General features: G+C 48.1%; 1 protein-coding gene across 1 annotated transcript in view; it reads left to right on the top strand.

Annotated features, from left to right (window-relative positions):
- The window catches only part of sh3glb2b (SH3-domain GRB2-like endophilin B2b), an 87,265-nt gene that overhangs the window by 11,059 nt on the left and 64,383 nt on the right, over positions 1–11,823 (top strand). The window contains exon 2 of the mRNA XM_048613406.1: positions 11,194–11,335. Within this exon, the coding sequence (XP_048469363.1) occupies positions 11,194–11,335 (142 nt within the window). The remainder of the gene's footprint in view (positions 1–11,193; positions 11,336–11,823) is intronic.

The following is an 11,823-nucleotide window of genomic DNA, read 5'->3' on the forward strand; positions in this document are numbered from 1 at the left end:
TGTCTCTCTCTGTGTCTCTCTCTGTGTCTCTCTCTGTGTCTCTCTCTGTCTGTCTCTTTTTCTCTGTCATTCTCTCATAGAAACATAGAAGATAGGAGTAGGAGGAGACCTCTCGGCCTGCTTTGCCACACACTGCCTCTTTATCTGAGTTTTTCTCTCTCTGTATCACACACTCTGTCTTTATGTCTTTGTGTGTCCATCTCATTGCCTATCTTTGCCTCTCTCTGCCTCTCTCTCTTTCTGCCTGTCTGTCCGTGCTTTTGACCCTTTTCTGTGTCACCGTCTGTCTCTATCTCCCCTGTGTCACATGCTCACTCTCTCTGTCACTCTGTCATGTGTGGATTCTCTCTGTCTTTCTGACTCTCTCTCTGTTTCTTTCTTTCCCCTCTTGCTTTGCTTCTCTGTCTTTCTTTCTGTCAGTGTGTATTCTCTCACTCTCTCTCTTTCTCTCTCTCTCTCTCTATTCTGTGTCAGTTCACTGTTGATCAGACTGTGCATTGGGAGAGTATGGAATAAGCTGGAATGGTTCACACAGAATCCTGACAAACTCTCTGCTGTCTGAAGGACACATGATGCATGTTATTGGACTGAGCGAACACCCCTCAATCCTTTCGGTCCATTTCCCAGCATCATTGTGCTGCCTCAGTTTCTGTCAATCCTGGGAATTTCCTCCGGGATACAGCACACTGAGAGCCTGGGGATACTGTGAAGGAATGGGGCTGACATCATCTGAGTCCTGGATGTTTCTGATACAAGTAAAGACCTTTCTCAATTCCTATAAACAACCATCAGTAAATGGAAAATATAATTGTATCACTAGCAAACTTATATTTATGGCTTGGCCAAGAGTCTGGAGTTTTTAAGTGTGTGATTGTATAATGTGCTAGTCCCCAGGGTTTCAGAATGAGCACACGCCAGCTCTTCGCAAAGCAGGAGCCAATGCTTTTAAGTGGAGAATGGTCAATCAGTTTAAAATAAAAAAAACGAAAGTTTTTGGAGCAGTTTAAAATGTTGCATTGGAAATGATCCCTGTTGGGTCCAGAGACTCCTGGCAAAACAACAACATCTCCATACCTTTTAGGTTTATATTTTCAGAGCATTGTTTTCGGGTTTAAACCTTTCTGCAGCATCATATCATGTTTCACAGAGACGTGGAGAACAGGGGAAGGAGTAAGCCATTCCCTCCTACAGTAGGATCATGCCTGACCATCCAACTCAGTCCCCTGTTCCCACTTTCTCCCCCCACACCCTTTTGATCCCTTTAGCCCCACGAACCATATCTAACTTCTTGAAAATATTCAACGTTTCGGTTTTAACAGCTTTCAGTGGCAGAGAGTTCCCCGCTCTCGGAATCCTGGAAATTTGCCCCAGCTGCCCCTTTGGTTTCTTGAAGACATTCTGTTTGATTTTTATTTTATTCTTTCATGGGATGTGGGCGTCTCCAGCAAGGAGCAGCATTTATTGCCCATCCCTAATTGCCCTCGAACCAAGTGGCTTTCTCAGCCATTCAGAGGGCAGTTAGGAGCCAATCACATTGCTGGAGTCGCCTGTGGGTCAGACCAGGTAGGAGAGGCAGATTTCCTTCCCTAAAGGACATCAGGGTGTTTACAAAAAAGTGTTAGTTGCCCCTGCCCCATGCATAAGCTTTTAATCCTAAATTTTTGATTGAATTTGAACTTCACCAGCTGTGGTTACATAGACAATAGGAGCCGGAGTAGGCCATTCAGCCCCTTGAGCCTGCTCCCCCTGTTTAATATGATTATGCTGATCCTCTATCTCAACGCCACATTCTCACTTCCTAGCTCTAAGAACGGTAACTTGAAAACATTCAGTGTTTCAGCCTCAACCACTTTCTCTGGTTGAAGACATTTCTCCTCATCTCAATGGCCTAACCCCGTATCTTTACACTGTGACTGCTGCATTTACCCTGTTTAGTCCTGTCTAGGCCAAACTATTGAATGTTTTCAAAAAGGGGTTAGATACGGTTCCTAGGGTCAAAGGAATCAAAGGGTGTGGGGGAGAAAGTGGGAACAGGGGACTGAGTTGGATGATCAGCCATGATCATATTGAATGGCAGAGCAGACTCGCAAGGCCGTATGACCTACTGCTATTCCTATTTGCTATGTCTCTACGTTTGTAAAAAATTTTTGTCTTTCACTCATCAGAACCAGTTGCAAGAATATCAAAATAATGGGGAACTATATACAGTATGAAAATAAGAGTGTTGGTTGATCAGCACAATCTATTTGCCAACCAGTCAGAACTTTGTTCTCCTACAGTATAAAATTGTTGTTCCCCCTTTATCTTTGTAACTCTGAGAAGAAAAATCCACAGACTAACCTACTTGTTGTGGGGTGGGGGATAGAGAGAAAAGCTCCCCATCTCTGGTGTGAAACCAAGATGTCATGTCCTTAAACATTGTCCCCCAGGTGTAGTTTCCCCCACACAAGAGGAAATATCCTCCTGGCCGAGGTATGTTTTGACAAGATCATAGGATCCCTACAGCGTGGGAGCAGGCCATTTGGCCCATCAAACCCACACGAACCCTCTGAAAAGCATCCCACTCACCCTATCCCTGTAACCCTGCATTACCCACGGCAAATCCACACATGCCTGGACACTAGGGTCAATTTAGCATGGCCAATCCACCCAAACCTGCACATCTTTGAACTGTGGGAGGAAACCGGAGCACCCGGAGGAAACCCACGCTGACATGGGGAGAATGTGCAAACTCCACACAGACATTCACCCGAGGGTGGCATCAAACCCGGGTCCCTGGCGCTGTGAGGCAGCAGCGCTAACCACTGAGCCGCTGTGCTGCCCTGGCTTCTAAACTCTGATGGGTACCTTCCCAACCTTTTACCACTCTCTCCAGATAACAGGATAGCTTCACTAACGTTCTGTGATTCAATTCCAGCATTTCGTCTCCTGCTGTTTGAAACTGAGCCATTCATAACTTGTCAAAACATATCCCCAATACCTTTTGAATCTAACCAGCTAATTTATACCTTTACTGATGTCTCCAGCCTTTACTGTTAACCTGTAAAAGCGGACCTGAAAGTGTAATAGCAGTTCCCGCAATGCCTCTTTTGATACTGCACCTTACTTATTTGTTGAGCTGCTGCAGCGTCTGATGTGAAATCTGTTGCTTGTGATTTTTTTTTGTGTTTGGTATGAGATCCTGGCAGACAAACTTTTAATTTGCACTCATCCTGATGAAGGGAATATCTGGGTTTCATCAAACCTTGCCTTCTCCTCATCTCTCCGTCTTTTTATTTGGAAACAGGTTGATCTTCTTTCACTGTTTCCAGGAAGGAGGAATGTTTACCTTTCTCCTTTCTGGAGTGGGCAGGCAGGAGAGAGTGTGATTTATCATTTGCCAGAACCAGTGTTTCCCCACTGGGCATGGGTCAGTCACTAGGATTTAATCTGAGATTATCGACTGGCAATCCAACACAAGATGGATGGTTTAGGCCCCTCCCTAGGCTGTGTGCAGGGGTTGAGGATCGGTTAGCTCGGTTGGCTGGATGCCTACTTTGTGATGCCAACAGTATGGGTTCGATTCCTGCACAGGCTGAGGTGACCACAAAAGTCTCTCTGTCTCAACCTCTTTCCCCCCCCTCGCCTGAGGCATGGTGACCCTCTGGTTAAACCATGGCCAGTTTCCCCTTACTCTCCCTGTGTCTCACACTCTCTCTTGGGACTATGATGACTTTATAAAAACCGAAAGAACTGCGGATGCTGTAAATCAGGAACTAAAGCAGAAGTTGCTGGAAAAGCTCAGCAGCTCTGGCAGCATCTGTGAAGAGAGAATCTGAGTTAACGTTTCGGGGGAAGGGTCACCGGACCTGAAACGTTAACTCTGATTTTCTCTTCACAGATGCTGCCAGACCTGCTGAGCTTTTCCAGCAACTTCTGTTTTTGTCTATAGTGACTTTACAGTTGCAGTGGGACTATCAAATGACTTGATTTCTGTTCTTTATGATTAAGGGGATTGGAACACCAATGAAATGTTGGAGCACAGAATAAATAAAGAGGTGGAGGAGGAGGTAAAGGGGTGGAACTGTTGGCAATCTGTAATTTAAAAGAAAAACGGCAAGTTTCTCTAAACCCTGCTCACCAGTGCCCTAGCTCCTGCAACAAGTCCCGTTCCTTCACTGTCACTGGGTCAGAATCCGGGAATTCCCTCCCTAAGGGCACATTGTGGGTCTACCCATAGCACATGGACTGCAGCGGTTCATGATGGCAGCTCACCCCCACCTTCTCAAGGGGCAACTAGGGATGGGACAATAAGTGCTGGGCCCAGCCAGCGCCGCCCACATCCTGTGAACAGATATTCACAAAAATCAAAGACTTGGCTCATCCAGTCCATGCTGTTTCTCAATTTACCGAATCTGCCCCACCCCCATCTGCATCTCCCACTTCCCACCCGCGTCTCCATTGCACCCGCTCCCCAACCCCATCTGCATCTACCCCTCCCCAATCCCGTCTCTATCACCGCCTCCTCTCCTCTCCGTCTCTCCACCACCCCCATCTCCATCTTCCCACCCCTGCCTCCCTCTGTCTCCACCCTCACCCATGTCTCACCCTCCCCAGCCCCCGTCTCCAGTTCCCAGCCTCTGTCGCCCCCTCTCTCTGCCTCGCTGCTGTGTTTATCCAGCTTCCCCTCAACCCATACTTCTGACCTCACCTCCTCTGTCTGACTGTGAATCTCAGATCTGTTCAAAAACCTCCTTTGATGAGGTACACTAAAAGTTACACCTTGTCCAATTTGGTTATGTCAAAGAATCATAAGTCTCCTTGGTGTACTGCAGTTTAAAGTTGACTTACTTTCTTTTAAAAATAGTTGTATTTATTGATCTGTAATGAATGTAGTTTCTGTGTGAAATATGCTCTGATGGACAAGAGCTGCTATATGTGTATAACGCTTTGAGAATAGTTACTGGGGGGGGGTCGGTCTGTGTTACTAAGGCAACGTGCCCCTTTACCTCCATGTCATTAGTACGGAGCTGTTCATAGAGATAGAACCACAAAAATGATCCAGCATAGAAGGGGACTGTTTGGCCTATCTTGTCCATGCTGACCCAAAGACATCCAGATGTCCTTTCTAACCCTATCTTCCTGCACACACCCCATAGCCCTTAAGGTGTAGATCCAGGTAGTTTTTAAAATGAGTTTAGGGTCTCTGCCTCCACCACTGACTCAGGCAGTGAATTCCAGACCCCCACCACCCTCGTGTAAAACAAAACATTTTTCTTCATATCCCCTCTAATTCTTCTGCCACTTAACTTGAATTGATGACCCCTGGTTTTTGAACTCTCTGCCGAGGGAAACAGGTTCCTCCTGTCTACTCTCTCTCTCTCTCTCTACCCCTCACAATTTTGTATACCTCAACCATGTCACCCCTCAGCCTTCTCTATTCCAAGGAAAACAACCATAACCTCTCCAATCTCTCCTCATAGCTCCAATTCTCCAGCCCTGGCAACATTCTAGTAAATCTTCTCTGCGCACTTTCCAGAGCAATTACCGCCTTCCTGTAATGTGCTGACCAGAACTGCGCACAATACTGAGTTACAGTTTCATCATTATATCCTTATTTTTATATTCTATACATCTGCCAATGAAGGAGAGCAGTCCGTCTGCCTTGTTTACAAGCTTATCCACCTTAACTTTATCTTTATCTTTATATTTACAGATCTTTCAATTCATCTACCCCTCTCAGTACATTCCCATTTATTGTGTATTCTGTTTTACTGCTTGACCTCCCTAAATGGGAAGCGTTGGCCTCGTATTATTGTCGCTGGACCGCCGTCACTCTCCTCCTCCCCCCTCCCCCCCCCCGGCACCCCCACCCCCACCAGTCACACTCTCTTCCCCCTCCCCCAACCACTGTCTTCCCCCCCAATAATTCCCCTTTGCGTCTCTATGTAGAAGATGCGGCGGAGGTGAAGGAATTGGGAATAGGGGATGGCATTTTTGCAGGAAGGTGGGTGGGAGGAGGTGTATTCTAGGTAGCTGTGGGAGTCGGTGGGCTTGAAATGGATATCGGTTTCTAGGTGGTTGCCCGAGATGGAGACAGAGAGGTCCAGGAAGGGGAGAGAGGTATTAGAGATGGTCCAGGTGAACTTAAGGTTGGGGTGGAAGGTGTCGGTGAAGTGGATGAACTGTTCGAGCTCCTCATGGGAGCACGAGGCGGCGCCGATACAGTCATCAATGTAACGGAGGAAGAGGTGGGGTTTAGGGCCAGTGTAGGTACGGAAGAGGGATTGTTCCACATAACCTACAAAGAAGCAGGCATAGCTTGGGCCCATGCGGGTACCCATGGCCACCCCCTTTGTCAGTAGGAGGTGGGAGGAATGGAAAGAGAAGTTGTTGAAGGTGAGGACGAGTTCGGCTAAGCGGATGAGGGTGTCGGTGGAGGGGGACTGGTCGGGCCTGCGGGACAGGAAGAAGCAGAGGGCCTTTAGGCCATCTGTATGGGGAATGCAGGTGTAGAGGGACTGGACGTCCATGGTAAAGATGACCGGGGAATTGGAAGTTCTGGAGGAGGTGGAGGGCGTGGGTGGTGTCACGGACATAGGTAGGGAGTTCCTGGACCAAGGGGGAGAAAATGGAGTCCAGATAGTTGGAGATCAGTTCGGTGGGGCAGGAGCAGGCGGAGACAATGGGTCGACCAGGGCATTCAGGTTTGTGGATTTTGGGAAGGAGATAGAAGGGGACAGTGCGGGGTTGGGGAACGATGAGGTTGGAGGCCGTGGGTGGGAGGTCACCTGAGGTGATGAGGTTGTGGATGGTTTGGGAGATGATGGTTTGGTGCTCGGGGGTGGGGTCATGATCAAGGGGGCAGTAGGAGGTGGTGTCGGAGAGTTGGCGTCTGGCCTCGGCGATGTAGAGGTCAGTGCGCCATACTACAACTGCACCTCCCTTGTCCGCGGGTTTTATGGTGAGGTTGGGATTGGAGCAGAGGGCTACACATTCTGCGGGGGAGAGGTGGGTAACTTGGTTCACTGTTCAGTAGAGAGGGAGAGAGTGAAGCCTTGCCTGGTCAGGCCTACATGTGACTCCTGACCCTCAATGTGGTTGACTCTTAACTGCCCTCTGGGCAATTAGGGATGGGCCTGGCCTAGCCAGTGACACCTATACCCCCCTGAAGGAGTAACAAACATGTAGGGAATGGGTTTGACGGAATCAGTGAATGCACCAGGCTCCAGGTGGTCTCTGGGTTTTTGGGCTGATCGCATCAGTATGGGGCAGTGTCTCCTGTCCTTGACAATGGTTTTATTATGTCTACCCCTGATACCTTTAACCTCCTGGAACAGGGAGTGAGAGATTGGAGCAAGAATGTTCCCCCTTTTTACTGCCCCCCACCCCCGACTTTCCATGGCTAAATGTGAATGACCTGTCCCTCGTATGGGCGGGGTGGGGGGACGTGTTTTAGAGTTTGTCAAAGTATAGTCCACCCAAAAGGTAAATGAGAATGACAGCCCAACATCAGAACGTTGGCATCTTGCGGCACCAGTTCACTCCTGAGCCAATACCTTGTAACAGAGAACTGCAGGAAGTCAGCCTGGCTCTGTGGGTTTTAGGTTAAAGATTGCATCCTGTCTCCTATTTTAAGCTGAAAACTTGTGATGCATTCAACACAGAAGTGCTCTCTCTCTCTCTGTTACACCCATTCGTTCTCTCACTCAGTCTCTTGCCTTCTGTCTCTGCCTGGCACTTTCTCTCCAGCACTCACTCACCCTGGTGCTTCATCTCTCTATCCATCAGCATGTCACTGGTTAAGCTGTCGTCCTGCATGGTTCAGAATTGCAGAGCAGCTAATGTCCCATGGAAGTGCTGTCTCATTACAGAGAGAGCTGGAGGGAGAGGACTGGTGGTGGTTTAACCTGAGGGTCACCATGCCTCAGGCGAGAGGAGAGGTTGAGAAGCAAACTCCTTCATGGTAACCTCAGCTGGTGCAGGAATTAAACCCACACTGTTAGTGTCACCCTGTATTACAAACCAGCCATCCAGCCAACCGAGCTAGCTGTTCCTCTAGTTGCAGAAGACACATCATGTTTAAGATAGACACCTAGCCCATCCACTATTAATCCTGTGTTTGATCCTCAATACCTTCCCTAATCTGGGATCCACCCAGTTCCCTTCCTACATCTGGGATCTGCTCAGTGTCCTTCCCCCATCTGGCATCCACTCAGGGATCCACTCAGTCCCCTTCCCCATCTGAGATCCACTCAAAGATATGCTCGGTGCCTTTCCACCCCATCTGGAATCCACTCAGTATTCGTCCCTAACTGGAATCCGTTCAGGGATCCACTTGGTGCCCTTCCCCATCTGGGATCCGCTCAGTGCTCTTTTTCCCAATCTGGGTTCCACTCAAGGATCCCCTCGGTCCCCTTCCCCCACCTGGGATCCAATCAGTGTTTCTCCTCCATCTGGGATTGCCCGGCCAAGAGTGATTAAGACTGGCCTGATCTGCCTGCCCTGTTGCCTACAACTGCAGAGGATGTTCTTGGGCCTACCATTACCTCAGGCCTCACTCCCAGGGGACACACCAGTAAAGCTGGGGGGGAGCGAGGCGCGCCAGTAAAGCTGGGGGGGAGCGAGGCGCGCCAGTAAAGCTGGGGGGGAGCGAGGCGCGCCAGTAAAGCTGGGGGGGAGCGAGGCAGACCAGTAAAGCTGGGGGGGAGCGAGGCAGACCAGTAAAGCTGGGGGGGAGCGAGGAAGACCAGTCTATATTGTCTTGTGTGTTTCAAAATGGATCTCCAATGTGACCAGTGTGTTCATTTCCTGTTTTTACTGGGGCGTTTTTAAAACTGTTTTATTCCGTCTGCCGTATCCCAGGAATTACAAATCCTGGCCCCTGTAACTCTACAGACCTCCCCGTAGCTTTTAAAACACTGCCATCCTTACAGCGAGCAATTAAAAGTCATTAATTTTGTTTGCAGGTGATTTTTATAAGAAGGTACTTTTCAGTCCCATGTTAAAGGGTGAAGCAGGGAGTTTGTCTATTGCTTGTGACCCCACAAGCCCTATTCTGTTGATGTGCAAATGGCAATTGATGTTCCTATTAATTGAGAGTTTTAAATCTGACGTTCTTTCATTCAAATGCGTTTGGAGAGGAAGTGTGTAAGTTTTTTTTTAAATTCTTAAACTTCTTAAAATTGTACGGAGTATGAGCCCAGCATGGCTAAGCACTTAAGAAAGGCTGTTGAACTTTATAAGAACTGCCGATGCTGGAGTCAGAGACAACGCAATGTGGAGCTGGAGGAACACTGCAGGCCAGGCAGCATCAGAGGAGCAAGAAAGCTGACGTTTCAGGTTGGGTTTCTGAAGAAGGGTCCTGACTCAAAACATCAGCTTTCCTGCTCCTCTGATGCTGCCTGGCCTGCTGTGTTCCTCCAGCTCCACACTGTGTTATCTCCATTGAACTTTTAACTTTATTTATCTACTTTGTACCTAAGATTTTGTACCTAGCTACCTTTGTACCTAACGGGAATGGAGAACACATGGCAATAAAATTTAATTCTAGTTCTGAAATTCATTCATGGGACAAGGATGTTGCTGGCTGGTCAGTGTTTATCTCCCATCCCTAACTGCCCTTTGAAAAGGTTGTGGTGAGTTGCATCTTGAACCACTGCAGTCCCTGTTCTATGGGTAGACCCACAATGTCTTTAGGGAGGGAATTCCCAGGATTTTGAGCCAGCGACAGTGAAGGAATGGCGATATGTTTCCAAGTCAGGATGGTAATGGCATGGAGGGGAACTTGCAGGGGGTGGTGTTCCCATGTATCTGCTGCTGTATCTAGATGGAAGAGGTCGTGGGTTTGGAAGGTGCTGTCGGAGGATCTTTGGTGAATTTCTGCAGTGCATCTTGTCGATGGTACACATTGCTGTGACTGAGCGTCGGTGGGGGAGGGACTGGATGCTTGTGGATGTGGTGTTAGGTCCCACCATACTCGTCCTGTGAAAAGTGCAAACAGTGTGAGTCAATAGAGATTTGTGTAAGCGTTGTCCGTGAGTCAGTGAAACCTAATGACTGTCAACAGACTGTTACAGTGCAGAAAAGGCCATTCTGCTCATCATGTCTGTGCTAGCTGCATGACCATAGAAAGTTTGCAGGTAAACTCTGGAATGTTGGCCTTTACATTTTGAGGGTCAGATTCCACAATGATTTATAGTCACGTTATTACAAAGGCCTGGTTAGACCACACCTGGAGTTCATGGTGATCTGTTTGAGGTACCATACATATTGTAGATTATCTCGGGAGTGCAGTGGTAATTCACCAGAATGATATGTAGACTCCAAATGCTGTGCTCGGAGGAGAGACTCTACCACTAGCTGCTGTATTCCCTGGAATTTAGGAGGTTAAATGTCAATTTGATGAAATTTCTGAAAGCATTGGGTGTCCGGGAGAAATTATTTCTGTTGGTTGAGAATCTAGGATCAGGGCAGAGTTTGTGGGAAACACTTCTTCATATGATTGTTTGGGACAGGTTTCAAGCCCTTTCTATTTTTAATTTTAAATTTGTGACACAATATAATTATCCAAAGGTTTGATGGGGATATGAAGCCAAGTTGCTGATTAGCTGAGGTCGCATTGAATGCTAGCATAGGCTCAACAGGCTGAAGGGCCTCCTCAGGGCAAACTGTCCTTTCTCTCAGGAAGAAATAAAGCCTTTTTTTATTGTGTATCATAAATACATAGTGAGATCTTGATCACTTTGCAAGGAAACCGTGATATTCAGAACTCTATGGTCTATTTTACAATGAACCTGTTTTCTGATTAATGTATGCACACAAATTGTCAAATTTTTATTTTCACTAGAGGGTTTTCTGAAGGTTGAAGTGTCTATGGATTCATGGTATCTCTCTTTTCCTCACTCCCTGCCTCTCTCCCTCTGCCTCCATCTCTCTCTCTCTCTTCCCCCACTTTCTCCTCCTGCTCTCTGTCTCCCCTTCCTCTTCTCTATGTGCAAACTCTCCTTCACCTTCTCTTCTCCCTCTCTCTATCTACCTCTTTCTCTATCCTCTCTGTCTCTGCGTCCCCCCACCACCTCCCTCTCTTCTCTTTCTCTTCACCCCTCTCTTCCCCACCTCTCTCTCTCTTCTCTCTCCCCCCCCGCTCTCTCTCTCCCCCCCCCCCTCCCCCCCCCCCCCACAACTTCCCTCACTGTTCCTTCTCTCCCCCAGTTCACTGAGGAGAAGCTCGGGCAGGCAGAGAAAACCGAGTTGGATGCTCACTTTGAGAACCTGCTGAGCCGTGCAGACAGCACTAAGAACTGGACCGAGAAGATCCTGCGTCAGACTGAGGTCCTGCTTCAACCCAACCCAAGTAAGATCACCCCGAGGCTAATCGATCCTGTCACTGTCCTCGGTCTGTGCGGGTAATGCTTCAGACACGTTAGCAAATATTCCAAATCCAACGCTGAATTCTAAAGGGGGAACTGTAAGTTTGAAACGGTAACAAAAAGGCTCAGTGAGGGTAATGGTGCTGATGTGATGTAGATGGAGAGATTTGAATTAGTGCCCACACAGACCTGTGAGCAAAGTTATAGGTCGTGGAATGTAAGTGTCAGTAACAACATGGATACAAAATTGGCTGAGTGGGTGGGAAACACTAATGATCAATGGATAGTAGGAACTGTCGATGCTGGAGTCAGAGATAACACAGTGTGGAGCTGGAGGAACACAGCAGGCCAGGCAGCATCAGAGGAGCAGGAAAGCTGACATTTTGGGTTGGATTTCTGAAGAAGGGTCCTGACCCGAAACATCGGCTTTCCTGCTCCTCTGATGCTGCCTGGCCTGCTGTGTTCCTCCAGC

Source organism: Rhincodon typus, chromosome 28 (assembly GCF_021869965.1).
Source record: "Rhincodon typus isolate 14 chromosome 28, sRhiTyp1.1, whole genome shotgun sequence".
In the NCBI taxonomy this organism is placed as follows: Eukaryota; Metazoa; Chordata; class Chondrichthyes; order Orectolobiformes; family Rhincodontidae; genus Rhincodon; species Rhincodon typus.